This window comes from Moschus berezovskii, chromosome 6, assembly GCF_049115385.1.
Source record: "Moschus berezovskii isolate FMDL1 chromosome 6, NW_MosBer_1.0, whole genome shotgun sequence".
Lineage (NCBI taxonomy): Eukaryota > Metazoa > Chordata > Mammalia > Artiodactyla > Moschidae > Moschus > Moschus berezovskii.
In genome coordinates, this window is record NC_142465.1 from 84838718 (window position 1) to 84854344 (window position 15627).

The following is a 15627-nucleotide window of genomic DNA, read 5'->3' on the forward strand; positions in this document are numbered from 1 at the left end:
AAAACTGACCTTTTCAGTCCTGTGGCCATTTCTGAGGGTTCCAAATTTGTTTGCATATTGAGTGAAACCCTTTCACAGCATCATCTTTTAGGATTTGAAATAGCTCAACTGGAATTCCATCACCTCCACTAGCTTTGTTTGTAGTGATGCTTTCTAAGGCCCACTTACCTTCGCACTCCACGATATCTGGCTCTAGGTGAGGGATCACACCATCGTGGTTATCTGGGTCATGAAGATCTTTTTTGTACAGTTCTTTGTGTTCTTGCCACCTCTTCTTAATATCTTCTGCCTCTGTTAGATTTCTGTCCTTTATTGTGCTCATCTTTGTATGAAATGTTCCCTTGGTATCTCTGATTTTCTTGAAGAGATCTCTGTTCTTTCCCATTCTATTGTTTTCCTCTATTTCTTTGCATTGATCACTTAGGAAAGCTTTCCTAGCTCTTCTTGGTATTCTTTAGAACTCTGCATTCAGATGGATATATGTTTTCTTTTCTCTTTTGCTTTTTGCTTCTCTTCTTTGCTCAGCTATTTGTAAGGCCTCATCAGACAACCATTTTGCCTTTTTGCATTTCTTTTTCTTGGGCATAGTTTTGATCACCACCTCCTATATAATGTTCTCCATCCAAAGTTCTTCAGGCACTCTGCCTATCAGATCTACTCTCCTGAATCTCTTTGTCACTTCCACTGTTAGTTGCTCATTCGTATCCGACTCTTTGTGACTCCATGGGCTGTAGCCCACCAGGCTCCTCAGTCCATGGGATTCTCCAGGCAAGAATACTGGAGTGGGTTGCCATGCCCTTCTCCAGGGAATCTTCCCGAGCCAGGGATCTAACCTTTGATTCCTGCATTGCCGGCAGATTCTTTACCATCTGAGCCACAAATGAAGCCCCAAAATCTGTTATGTAACCCTGTATCTTTCCTGTTCTTTTTATCTATAACACTTTTATTCAGTATCTGACAAAAGCTAATAATTTTGTGATTGCTGCATACATGCATGAAGAATGAATTTAAATATTCAGATGAACAGAAGTCTTTCTTGGTGGTCCTCATTCCACCAGTGATGGACATATAAACAGGATCCACACACTCATTATTGGTAGAAATTAGACAGGATTAGAGACCCCTGCTTTTAGACCTCTGTCTACACTACCTCTCTTTTCCTACTTTCCAGGAAGTGACCAAAGAATACTTGGAACTTTATTTTAGAATAAGGTTCTGTAATAATAAATATATGACTTAGCTAAGTCAACTAGCCATTGTTGTTTTTCAAATACTGTTGACTTTCTCTTTGTGCCTTATGTGTTTTTAAACTATTGCTTGTTTGTTTTGTATTTAGGATGCTACAGCTGATTCAGAGTAGACTGCAAGAAGAACATTCACTTCAAGATGTGATATTTAAAAGTGCTTTTAAAAGCGCATCAACAGCACTTCCACCAAGGTGAGATGTATATTTTGACTATGAGACTATTTACTAAGGATTTACTGTGACATGATTTAGTAATGGTTTAGTTCTCATAATCTCATAGTTCTTAGAGAAAATATAATCATTCTGTATATGAAGATGCCTTTTTAACTCTTGAATTTATGGCCTGTGATATTGATCAGGATTATCATAAATAATAATATTTTTATTTAATTTTTGTCTTTTATGTGTATATGGTATACCTTCATATAAAATTGTACTAAGTTTTAAGAACAAATTAATAGCATTTACCATTATGGTGATGTATAAACTTTGGTTAGGAATTTCATGTTTTTATATTACTTGTGTCTCTTTTATAGATTAGAAGAGCTGATATTTGGAAATGCTATTATCATAAAAATGATTATTTAAATTTAAAACTATATAGAGGTTTTACATTTGTTTAGTAAGAAAATGTTCTTATGTATATGAAGTTAAGTGTCATCCCCTTCCCTTACCTCATTCTTTTTCTTATCCCTTCCTGTCTCTGAAAGTACCAGAAACAAATGATGAAAGTGTCTTTGTTGGACTAATAATTCTTTACTTTTCATTTTTCTTCTTTCATTAGATTTAGTGCTCTGATTAAATTTGAGTAACTATGAAATTTTAGGTTTGTGTAAATATATATTCAATAGTTGGGCTTTCCTGGTGGCTTAAGATAGTAATATCTACCTGCAATGCAAGAGACCTGGGTTGGGAAGATCCCCTGGAAAAGAAAATGGCAACCCACTCCAGTATTCTTTCTTGGAGAATCCCATGGACAGAGGAGCCTGAGGGCTACAGTCCGTGGGGTTGCAAAGAGCCAGACACAATTGAGTGACTAACACTTTGACTTACTTTTCACTTTCATATATAATTTTTTTCATTTTTGTAGTTTTTTAAAATAAATGTTTAGATTTAAAAAAACTGCTATTCTGCTTTTGACATTTAGAACGTTATGTAAAAATCAACCTTTAGGAGTTTTTTTCCTCTATAAAATTTTCTCATTTTTCAATTTTTTTTCTATAAAATTATCTCTATAAAATGATAACTACTGACTATGCTGTAAGTAATCGTAATGTATCTTGTAACAGGGAAGATGATTCATCACAACCTCCAGATGCTTGCAGAATTCGTGGTCATCTGTATGTCAATAAAGTAGCAGGGAATTTTCACATAACTGTGGGCAAGTATGTTCTTTTCACTTGCTGAAAATACTTTAGACAAGTTGGCAGTTTGGTTAAAAGTCAAATATTTGCCAGTTGAATAATATATAACTAACAACTAAAGGACTCTTCAAATGTGTATTTTTGATGTCTTCAAATTGTTTTGGCTTTCAGCCTCAGGATAGAGAAGACTACTGACTTTAAAAACTTATACTTTAAAACAAAAGGATAACAGTCATGTTATCTTTCATATATTAAAGTATAGAAAATGTAGGTAAATGTGAATTGAAACCTTCAGCTTGCCAGGTGTTGGTAGCCACAAAGCTCTTACTTAGACATTTTGTTAATTTGTTCATTTTGTTGGATGATATTAGGTTTTTTGTTTTTCCTTTCAGTGATTCTCATCAAAATGGAATCCCTAATTCAAGACAATATTTTGATATAGGTAGAAATGTGTCTGAGATAAAGTTAAATTAGGTGAACGTTAAAGAAAAATCTCAGACCATCTGCCTTTATGAACAGAATCCAGCACAGAAACTGTCATATGGTAAACACCTGGTAAATTTCTGAATAGATTTCTGAATAGAAATTTCTGAATAGATACTCTTGATTATCTCTTCCCTCTTTCTCTGCTTCTTTCCCTCCCTTCTCTCCTCCTAGCTAGTTTCAAAGCTGAGTAGTTCTTCATTGTAAAAAACATTTCTTGAGTATTTGCTACATGCAAAGTACCATGCTACATACTATAGATGAAACAGTGAAAACCAGGGAAAGGTTTTCCCTTATGATGCTGACATTCTATGAGAGAATCTGAACTTTAAACAGTGAATTGCACTAATAATTACTTAATTATAGTTCTGTTGTAGCTATAAAGGAAAACTGTGACTGATAAAAAACTGTATAACAAGGTTGCTGGTCTACTCTCCAAATCAGTGGAGGCTTTATTGAAGAAAACCTTTGAACACTAATGGATGATTCGACATTTTATATTAAAGGAGAGAATAGCATCTAGGCTGAAGGAAAGGTCATAAAACAGGAAAGAGCATGGCTGGATGGAGATTTTTTTAATGTACAGAGAAAACATTAGACTTTGTTTCAGTGTTTACAGTGATCAGGTCAAACGTTGCTTTGTTTTTGTTATCCCACTCCTCTTAACATTCATGTTTTGTTACTGTCGCCAGGAGCTATTCTCCCCATCCCCAACCTGTAGATGGAAACCTTAGAACTTCTTCGTATCATATAGTCCAACAGATAATTGTTGGCTCAAAGAAATTTAGAAGGGTTTATTGCATCTCTGGATACAAACAATATCCTATTCCAAAATTAACTGAAACTGACAAATATAGTAGGAACCTGTATATTTTGGCCTTTGTTCTTAATTTCATTAACATTCTTAATTTCATCACACATCTTTCTGTGTGATAATTCACATCTTCAGTAAGAGAGGCAAAATGGAAAATCATTTGGTTTGTTTCCTATCCATCTCATATCTGGGATTTTGAAAATAAGTAATGCCAACTCTAAAGCCCAATTAAGCAAAATGTTCTCTCCCAGAAAAAATACCTGGATTCCAAAAAAGTACTGTTACTACTATTATAATTTGAAGTTTATTAGTACATTTGTGAACATTTGTTTTCTCTCTTGTTATGTAACTACATAATATTTTCAGTTTTGCATCTTGGCCCACAAAACCTAAAATATTTACTGTCTAGGTCTTTTCAGGTAGCTCAGTGGTAATGAATCCACCTGCCAGTGCAAGAGACATGGGTTCAGTCTCTGGGTCAGGAAGATCCCTTGGAGAAGGAAATAGCAACCCACTCCAATATTTCTGCCTGGAAAATCCCATGGGCAGAGAAATCTGGCAGGCTGCAGTCCATGGGGGTCACAGAGGAGACATAATTTAGCAACTAAAACAATAAAAACTTTACAGAAAATGTTTGCTAACCCCCAGTTTATTGCATCGAGATGAATAGATTTAACTACGTAAATCATAGGTCAAGTATATTATTTAATTCTAAGAAAATCATATAGCTTAGGAAAGATCCCCTTTCTGATTTTAATTTGTTATGTATTTAAATGTTATTACTTTAATCTTTTTTGCCTCCTTTCAGGGCAATTCCACATCCCCGAGGTCATGCACACTTGGCAGCACTTGTCAACCATGACTGTAAGCAGTTTCTGAAATTTCTTCTGGGAAGATATCCTCGGGAAAAGTTTGTTTTTAAATTTTTAGTGCAGGTGCAAGGTGGGGCTTTGAAAGTAGGCTGCTCTTAAAGAAGATATCTACAGGAGAAAATAAATGATCGAACTTAATGACTAATCCATTTTCTCTTGTCTTTAAGCTACCTATAATTCTATTTAGTCATAGCTCAGAAGTTGCTGAGGTTAGGGGATGAGCCTTGGTGTCCTTTATATCACTTAGTACACTTTTTTACTAATTTTTACAATAATGAAGAGAATATATTTGAAGTTTCCATATGTAAATTTAAATAGGTACATTTACACACAGATATAAAGTATTCCAGTTAGTTTCATGTAATGGTTATCATAAAATTTAGTTTTTAAAGTCTCTGCTGGAGAATAAAAACAAGTAATAAATTCCATAAAAAATTTGGTCACATTTAGCAGTGATGTGTCGGAGAAGGCAATGGCAAGCCACTCCAGTACTCTTGCCTAGATAATTCCATGGATGGAGGAGCCTGGTAGGCTGCAGTCCGTGGGGTCGCTAAGGGTCAGACATGACTGAGCGACTTCACTTTCACTTTTCACTTTCACACATTGGAGAAGGAAATGGGAACCCACTCCAGTGTTCTTGCCTGGAGAATCCCAGGGACGGGGGAGCCTGATGGGCTGCCGTCTATGGGGTCACACAGAGTCGGACACGACTGAAGCGACTTAGCAGCAGCAGCAGTGATGTGTATTAAAAATATATCTGATCAGTTTCATGGACATCATCCCAGTTCTTCTAACATCACAATCCTGTTTCTATATGATGATTTGGACTAGAGAATTAGATGTTGTATTATTTCTTAGATGTTAATTATATAATTATGAAATTTGCAATACAGCATTTCTATGTATTCATATACATTTTTCTCAAAATAATGTGGTTTTAAATACAGTATTATCATACCACCAGATTTTTGATACTTTGAGAATAGATAAGAATGTGAACTAGTCTGTAACATGTAGTTTTAAATAACTTAATGTCTCTACTTAATAGTTTTATTTTTTTGCTTCTTAGCTTACAACTTTTCTCACAGAATAGATCATTTGTCTTTTGGAGAACTTGTTCCGGGAATTATTAATCCTTTAGATGGAACTGAAAAAATTGCATTAGATCGTAAGTATTTAAAAATTACTGTTGGAATTTGCATGTAGGCAAATTATTCTTGTAACTTGATAAAACATTTTAATTAATTATTTTCCTAACCCCCTTGTAACAGATAAACAAATCTTTTAAGTGGTCTAAATGGTTGATATCATTAAGTGACAATGTTTTGTGGAGAGAATGTCCTAGTAGTGAATGAATTTGAATGTTAAAAAATGTACCGTGAAACAGAATAAGGCATTAGTCAAAAGTAAGCAGGACAAGGAGTAGAATTTAAAAGCTCTCTAAATGTATGAAACGTTAATGTAAGAGGGTATAACTGCTTTTCCATATTCAACAAAGAAAGGATAAAAGAAAATTTAAACATTATAAGAAGAATTTCTTTCTTTTTATAGATTCAGAGTTCTAAAATGCATGCTATACTTACCATATCAGAAACCTCTCTGGAGAAGTTTACAAACATCAGAAACCTAGAATTTTTCTAGAACGGTTTGTTGTTAATACAGAAGTAGTACAGATATTTTTTATGACTGTTTTAACCATCTGTTCCATTTAAAATTTCAGCTTAACCAAATATAAATGGATTATTTTCTTAAATTTTGTAGCAAGTTATCAGTTCTCATATTTCCTGAAGATTTTTGGTTGCTTTTCTTCTTAAATACTCATATTGTGCGACATACCTTGAGGACTTCTAAAGCTTCCTATGGTTTCCTTTTGCAAAAGAAGTCTAGCCTCTGCAAAACTAATTAAGGATTTTTTTTTTAATTCAAATAGATTTATTAATGTATAGCATTTTACTCTGTTAGCACAGTGTTGTAATCAGATACATTAAAGATGCTTTATTTAGAATACTCACATTCATGAGTATTTTATGTTTCTGTTTGGGAATGTTTCACTTAAGGAAACTTGAAACGTGAGTAGAAACATTCTGAGAGTTATAAGCTTTATTCTGTGTAACCTCATGTTAAGTATATGTTCATTCCACACCGAAATACATTAAATATTACCTGAGGTGCTCATTTGAAACATACTGGTTAATACTTTGTTTCAGGATCCTAAAATGAACTATACATTTTTATAAAGCAGATTTAAATATGAACAGATTAATTTTCAAAAAACTCTTGAAGTTCACTTGTTCCTAAATTCAGGCAGACTAAGGTGTTTAGAGCTATTTTGTAAAATGCCATGAGATGAATGTCAGCAGCTTTTCAAATCTTTAAAGCAGGTATGCTCTCTCCTGCCTAATGTATATTCTATTGGACCTCTTTTTCAAAAAAGAAGGAAAAAATTCAGCATCACAGATCTGGTGGGTTCAGGTAACTGCCCCCTCTGATGTAGGAGTTTTCAAGGGATTACTTAGCAGTGACATTTTTAACACTGTGCAGGTTTGGACAGCAAATCTTACAACAAAATCTAATGCAACAGCATTTTCTGCCTTGCCTAGTCATTAAGTTATCTAGCAATCTTATATATTAGACAAATAGTCCGTAGCTTAAAAAGCTCTGGCGTTTCTTTGACTCTCATGGGTTATTATTCATTGCATTGGTACTTCACTCCTTATGGTATGAGATTTCGTTTATCTCTCCTTTTTTCCTACAAGTCTTAATTTTCCCACACGTGTACAGCATTGGTGTAACCTCACCACTCTCAATTTCATCTTTTTTCATAAATACTTAAAACACTTGGACACCTTCTATCATTTTCATGTTGCTATTTTTGTTTATCATATAATAGAGTTATAAAACATGTAAAAAAATAAGCACAGATTGAGCAGTTCACTTCATATCAAAGAACGACATATTAAGCCTAGAAAAGCCTAATGACTATATAATTATAATCCCCTTAATTACATAGTGACCCCAGGCCATCATTGAGTAGTTTCTTTTTTTCCTGCTATTGTATTGATTCTTTGTATTTATCCAAAGACTACATTTTGATTCATTTGCCTAAGTGCTACATGCTTAGTCACTCAGTTGTGTCGGACTCTTTGTGACCCCATGGACTGTAGCCCACCAGGCTCCTCTGTCCATGAAACTTTCCAGGCAAGAAGACTGAAGTGGGTTGCCATTTTCTACTCCAGTTTGGTTTATTTATCCAATGGCTAATTCAATTTTGGTTAATTTTTTTGTCTTAAGATATTAGTAGAAACTGAAAATGTATCTCATGGTGATTATATACTATTATAACTTTATTTTTATTAGTTTCTATACTATAAAGAACTGCCTTTTTATTTTCCATATTTTATAAAAGGATGCTAATGACTGTAAAGGATATCTAATGAGGTCACTAGCTCATCTGTTTTTTTGACATCTTCTAATAAATATGTGTGTGTGTGACTTTTATGCTTACTGAGAACTTACTTGTTTTATCAAGATGAATTCTTGCTTTCATTGATTCTTTTATAATCCTTTTTTGTTAGACATTGTTATAAATAGCAATAAATCTCAGATTAGATGTGTTTAATAGAAGAATGATATATTTCAAAGCAGTTTCATTGCTACTGGATTGATGGAAAAAACTACATTTTGCTTTTATTCTAGACAACCAGATGTTTCAATATTTTATTACAATTGTGCCAACAAAATTACATACATATAAAATTTCAGCAGACACCCATCAGTTTGCCGTGACAGAAAGGGTAAGTTGAATCCAACTGGTAAAGTGATTTTTAAAATCTTGTATTCTACACAAATATATTTAAAAATTTGTATCATATACATTGTTATTAGATGTTCATAGGATATTTAGAAAAACTGACAAAAAGGTAAACATTAAATTTCAAATTTCAAAATTTTAAATTTCAAATTTCAAAAATTTAAATTTTAAATGTCAATAAAGTTCAAAAGCATTAAATTTCAAAAAGTAGAATTCTTTTTTTAACACATATATTGTTTTTGAAATTATTTTCCATTATAGGTTTAAAATGAATTTTTTTAAAGCATTTATAGTTCTGCTACAAAATTAGGTTGAAATATCAGGTAATGCCCTCCCTCATTTAAAATTTGGAATGCATTGATTGACCTTTTATTTTAAGCAAATAAAATATCAGAGATGGGTACTAAATATATGTTTTAGAAGAAGAAAAGTAGATTTTAAAAATCTAGAATGTTTTCTGTCAATTAATAAAAAACTGTTAAACTATGATGATATTAATTATTTTACTCTTAATATCTTAATGTTTAATGTTTTCCTATGGATTGGTATAAGCAGTTTTTTATCTGGCGACAGATTTTCTAATTTCACCATTATTTTTTAATTAATGCAGCTACCCTGGGGCATGCATGGTTATTGTGACTCACATAATAGGGTTAGAGGGTTTTCCTAAGAGTTAGGGCTTTGTATTCCTCTATTAATAATTGAGAGGAAAAATGTTCTATAACCTTAGGGTAGAGGGGCTCTATAAATAAATATTGACAGGAGCAGAGTTTTAGAATTGGACAGTTTAACAGATTTCTCATCTACTCTGGGACCATATTTTCTTTCTTTCCTTCTCTTTTTTCTTCTTTTGTTTATTTTTATAAGTTATGTTTACTTATTGCGTTCAAATATGGTGAATATTCAAATACTAGTATCCAGAAAAATTCCAAAATTTAAGTGCTTTTAAAAATTTGCTTTCTTCCATATGAGATTTTCCTTTGATAATCTTATGACTTATGTTGATTATGAGCTCAATAACTGTAGAATTTTCTTTATTCTTAGAAATCTAAGTACTAAAATTTATGGATGTAGTGTCATGTGTTTATAACTTTAAATGATTCAGAAGGGAAAAATCAAGTGTGTATATATATATATATAAAACTGTGTGTGTATGTACACACATAGAGAGAAAAACTAGCTAACATGTCTATAAGTATATATTGTGCTTGCTTTTCTGTATGGCTGAGGAGATAACGTTTCTCGCTATGGTTGGCAACACTGGAAGGTCAGGCCGTCTACACAGTGACACGGCTTTAGGGGAAATAGAGTGATATACATTGCTAAGAAAGTGTAAAGTGGCATAATAGTTTGGAAGGGAGTTAGGCAATATCTGGAAAATGATGTATGCATTTACCCTTTGACATAGCAATCCTACTTCTATAAATTGAATCCAAGATACAAGAGAATAGAAGTGATGTGTATATGAGGCTATTAGTTGTGTTATTTGTAATTGTAGAGACTGGAAACAACCCACATGGTACATCCACACATGGTACATCCAAACATGGGGGAGCATGCAACTTTTAAAGAGAGAGAGAAAAAAATACCTATTTACTGATATGAAATTATCTCCAGGATATTTTATTTTAATAATAAAAGTAAATCAAAAAGAAAATAGAATCCCAGAGCATTTGGCCTTTGTGGGGTATGTTTGTACTGATAGAGTAACTACAATAGCTGTGTTTCACTGTCAGAAAAAGTAACTGAAGTTGGCAGAATGGATGGATGATAAGAAGGTCAGCACTGACCTTAATTGGTCCTGGACCAAAAGTGAACCATTATGAGTCTTTTGTTATGTAGACACCGTGATCCCTGAAACAACATCTACTCATATAGATGGCAACAGTGTATTTATTATTTTGGCATTATATTTAACTTACCATAACTCTTAAGATAAAGTCATTTTATATTGGAAATTTGATCGATGGCTTATAAGGAAGCTTGTAAGGAATAAACTTATAACAGTAGTTCTGTTGTGCTAACTGGCAAAGAGATTTTATAGTGCCCACATGAGTTGCTGTAATTTTCATCGTTATTTGTCTTCCTGAAGCTTGTAGTTTAGTTACAACGTAGTAGAAACAGGTAAGGCTTGACATAAAAGTCATAACAAAGGGCTGGGTATCATAGTTGTTTCATGCTATGATTTTGTCCAGTTACTCAGTTGTGTCTGACTCTTTGCCACCCCATGGTCTGCAGCATGCCAGGCCTCCCTGTCCTTCACCGTCTCCTGGAGCCTGCTCAAACTCATGTCCATTGATTCGGTCCTCTGTTGTCCCGTTCTGCGTTCAATTTTTGACAGCTTTAGGGTCTTTTTTGATGAGTCACCTCTTTGCATCAGGTGGCCAAAGTATTGGAGCTTCAGCATCAGTCTTTCCAATGGATATTCAGTATTGATTTCCTTTAGGATTGACTGCTTTTGAACTCTGGTGTTGGAGAAGACTCTTGAGAGTCCCTTGGAATGCTATGATAGAAATGTATTAGAAGTTTGCCAGCTTGATTTTTGAAGTATAAACAGGATGAAACAAAACATTATTTTCTCACTCAGTGTGCACACTATGGTAGGTTTGTAAATTTAGTTACACTCCTTTCAGGAAAAAAATTTCGTTTAAAACCTGAACCAGTAGTCAGTCTTTCAAATTAATGCATTCTTTCTTCCTGTACTATATCTCATATAGTTTAAAATGAACAACAGAAAGTGAAATTGTTTTTAAGTATTTTCAAATGACAGGAAGTAAGCATAATTATTTTTTAAATATTTAGCAAAGAAATATTACAAAAAAGTATGTTAAAATAGGAATGTATTGGGTTGGCTAAAAAGTTCATTTGGGTTTTTCCTTATGATGCTACAGAAAAAGCCAAACGAACTTCTTGGGCAGTGCAATGGTTTTCAGTGATTTGGCCAATTAAGAATGTGCCATATAGTTTTAAAGTCTTGGGTTAATAGAAGCCTTGTATGTAAAGTGACTTTTTTTGAGGAAATAGGAAAGAATGATTCAGTGCTTTTGATTGCTTCAAAAGCCAGCCATACAAAGAATACAGAATAGAGAACTTGATCTAGCAGGACAATTCATGAAGAGATTTGGATGTCGTTCTTGTCAGGAGGGCTGGAGGGCTTCCTGTTGACTGTATGCAAGTAACCTAATGACGTGAATCCTGTTGTGTCTTCCTCCTCTCTTTCCCCTTCCTTTTGCCTTCCTTTAGGAACGTGTTATTAACCATGCTGCGGGCAGCCATGGAGTCTCTGGGATTTTTATGAAATATGATCTCAGCTCTCTTATGGTGACAGTTACCGAGGAGCATATGCCTTTCTGGCAGTTTTTTGTAAGACTTTGTGGTATTGTTGGAGGAATCTTTTCAACAACAGGTTAAGATTCATTCCTGGTTTTTTTTGTCTGATTTCTAAAAGCAGTGCTCACACTCAAGATACTGTTACTCAAAACTGGCAAGAAATATATAATTTTCATGTTTTGATATTTGAAGAACTTTTTCTTTAAGATTTAATTTCAGACGTCAAAGATTGTATCGATTAAGTGTTACACTTAAGTTCACTGCATTAAGTGACTTAAGGGAGATTACTTAGTGTGGTTGGGCTTCCCAGGTGGCCCTACAGGTAAAGAATCTGCCTGCCAAGGCAGGAGAAGAGAGAGACGTGGGTACGTTCCCTGGGTCAGGAAGATCACCTCAAGGAGGAAATGGAAACTTATTCCATTTTTCTTGCCTGGAGACTCCCATGAACAGAGGAGCTTGGTGGGCTATAGCCCATAGGGTCACACAGAGTCAGATACAACTGAAGGGACTGCACATACAGTGTGCTAGAGAGAGCCTAGAATTGAACCCAGGATGTGTCATTTACATGGTGGTAGTCCTGTGTCAGTCACCTACATTTTCTAAAATTTTCTCTCTATAAAAATGGGAATAATAATATCTAACTTGCAAGTGTGTTGTAGGATTAGATGAGAAAATGCCTGGAAACAGTAGATAGTTTGAACATAAATTTTCTTTTTCAATTAAGGTATTTTTAACAGTACAGAATGTAAAATTATATTTTATGATACATTGTACTATGAAATATGTGCAGCCAAATTTTTAGTTAATAATAATTTATGAGTTCTGATCATTTTGCTTTAAGGTTATGGTATTTTTTCTCAAAGGTAATTTGAAAGAAAAAAGAAGTGCTATATTGTGAAAGTTAAAACGTTAGTCACTCAGTCATGTCTGACTCTTTGAGACCCCATGGACTGTAGCTTGCCAGGCTCCTCTGTCCATGGAATTCTCCAGGCAGAAATAATGGGCTGGGTAGCCATTCCCTTTTGCAGAAATTGTAATTGTGAAAATTTGAGTGTTAAATATAGAAAGAAAAATAAAATAGAAAGGATAAAGGAAATATTAGGTTGGTGCAAAAGTAGCTACGGTTTTTGCATTGTTGAAATTTACCATTTGATATTAGAATACATTCTAAATAAATGTGCTTATGTATACATCATTTTAATGTGCATTTCTCACTTTATATTTTTGGCTAATGACTTATTACTTGCTGTTTATTTTATATTTATTTTAGACTATGGAAATAATGTTAGACAAAAAGCAAATTTAAGTGATTTTCTTATTTGAGTTCAAAATGGGTTGTAAAGCCTTCAAGACAACTTGCAACATCAATAGTGCACTTGGCCCAGAAACTGCTAATGAACATAAAGTGCAGTGATGCTTCAAGAAGTTTTGCAAAGGAGACGAGAGCCTTGAAGATGAGGAATGTAGTGGCAGGCCATTGGAAGTTGACAGCTTCAGTTGAGAGCCATCATTGAAGCTGATCCTCTTAGAACTACAGAAGTTGCAGAGGAACTCAGTGTCAGCCATTCTATGGTCATTTGGCATTTGAAGCAATTTGGAAAGGTGAAAAAGCTTGATTTAAGTGACTGAAAATCAAAAAATTGATTTTGAAGTGTCTTCTCTTTTTCGGTGCAACAACAAGCCATTTCTAAATCAGATTGAGATGTGCAAGAAAAAGTGGGCTGTATGTGACATCCAGAGACGACCAACTCAGAAGCTCCACAGCACTTCCCACAGCTAAACTTGCACCAGAAAAGGGGTCATGGTCACTGCTTGGTGGTCTGCCACACATTTAATCCTCTGTAGGCAAAATCATTACATCTGAGGAGTATGCTCAGCAAATCAATGAGAAGCACCGAAAGCTGCAGCACCTCCAGCTGACACTGGTCAACAAAAAGGGCCCAATTCTTCTCTACAACAATGCCCGACGCAGGTTGCACAACCAACGTTTCAAAAGTTGAACGAATCGGGCTATGAAGTTTTGCCTCATTTGCTGTATTCACCTGACTTCTCACCAACTGACTACCACTTCTGGCATCTTGACCACTTCTTGCAGGGAAAATGCTTCCAAAACCAGCAGGAGGCAGAAGATACTTTCCAAGACTTCATCAAATCCCAAAGCACGGATCTTTATGCTACAGGAATAAGCAAACTTATTTCTCATGGGCAACAATGTGTTGATTGTAATTGTTCCTATTTTAATTAAAAAAAAGGTGTGTTTGAGCCTGGTTATAGTGATTTAAAATTCAATCTGAAACTGCAGTTACTTTTGTACCAACCTAAATAGTTCCTTCTTTATGCTAACTTCTGTTTAATATTACATGGAGTTTATAATTTGAATTATATTTTTTAAATGAATGAATAACTTTTTTATGAAAGTTTTGGTTACTGCTTTATTTACAATAGAGTCATTTAAATTTGTGTTGGTGTAAGATATATTAAGCACCTTTGAAAAGACTGCTTTGTCAAGGTCATGAATTATGTGGCCTGATTTTGAAAAAAAGTTCACTTATTTTAAAATCCAATTGTCGTGATATTTTTAACTGTGGATGTCAGTAAAGCAAACTGTTTCCTTCCTTAACCCATTCCATTGTAATTAGTTGAGTTTTTTATTCTTACTCACAAATTTAGGAAGTAAATAACATAGGAAGAAATTTCATTAAAAGCATAATTTAATTAAAAACAAACATTTTGTTGTTACAGGCATGTTACATGGAATTGGCAAATTTATAGTTGAAATAATTTACTGTCGTTTCAGACTTGGAGCCTACAAACCTGTCAATTCTGTAAGTGATACAGTGATGTCCATCCTAAGTCATAGTATCATTGTTAAATCTAAATATTAGCTCTTGGTGCCTGAAAGAAATTGCCCAAAATAAAGCATTATGTTTAGAAGAAATAGTGTAAGAAATAAAACTCATACTTTGGTCTTTTTGTTCCTCCCTAGGTTCCCTTTGAAGATGGCCACACGGAAAACCACGTACCTCTTTTAGAAAATAATACACATTAACACCTCCCAAGTAAAGGAGAAGAACTTTTTGCCTGAGACATAAAACCTTTTTTAATAAAATATTGTGCAATATATTCAAAGAAAATATGAATGAGAAGCAGAAATCACACCTTGGGGGGGCGGAAAAAACCCAAACTGAAATCCTATATGTTTCGTGTCTGTTACAAATGTTCTAGAAGAAATTATGCAGCTAATCTAATCAGTGAATAAGCCCAACTGGAGTATTGCTTTGAACATGACCCCTCCTGATATTTTCATAGAAGATGGGCAGTATTGAAATCAGACCTTGCTTCTTGATGATAAAGAGCCTGAAGGAAGAAGTCAAACCACATCTAAAGAAAATGGCATTGATAAGTGCAAATGTTTTCATCTCTTTGTTTTTTTAAAGATATGATATCAGAATAAAATATGTAAAACATATGGAAAACTAGACTTTAAAAAGTGTGATCAGGTCACATTGTTAATAAAAGAAAAGGCGGGGTCCCTATGTTACAGCCATATTACTGTTAAGCCATAATGACAAGACCATTTATCCAATTTTGGGTCTTAGGATGGTAACTGCTTTTCTTTAAACTCTGGCTATTGACATTTCTGATTGTTCAAGGCAAGGTCGTGAAAGACTAAGATAGATGCCTAGAGGGGTAGATGCTGTAATATG

At 34.1% G+C, this 15627-nt stretch overlaps 1 protein-coding gene across 1 annotated transcript in view; it reads left to right on the forward strand.

Moving 5' to 3' along the window:
* ERGIC2 (ERGIC and golgi 2) overlaps positions 1-15389 on the forward strand; it is a 39271-nt gene extending 23882 nt beyond the window's left edge. Inside the window, exons 7-14 of the mRNA XM_055394132.2 lie at positions 1337-1438; positions 2536-2631; positions 4716-4771; positions 5849-5947; positions 8476-8573; positions 11834-11996; positions 14663-14745; positions 14907-15389. Coding sequence (XP_055250107.2) covers positions 1337-1438; positions 2536-2631; positions 4716-4771; positions 5849-5947; positions 8476-8573; positions 11834-11996; positions 14663-14745; positions 14907-14969 — 760 coding nt within the window. The 3' untranslated portion in view covers positions 14970-15389. The remainder of the gene's footprint in view (positions 1-1336; positions 1439-2535; positions 2632-4715; positions 4772-5848; positions 5948-8475; positions 8574-11833; positions 11997-14662; positions 14746-14906) is intronic.
* Positions 15390-15627: the final 238 nt, after the last annotated feature.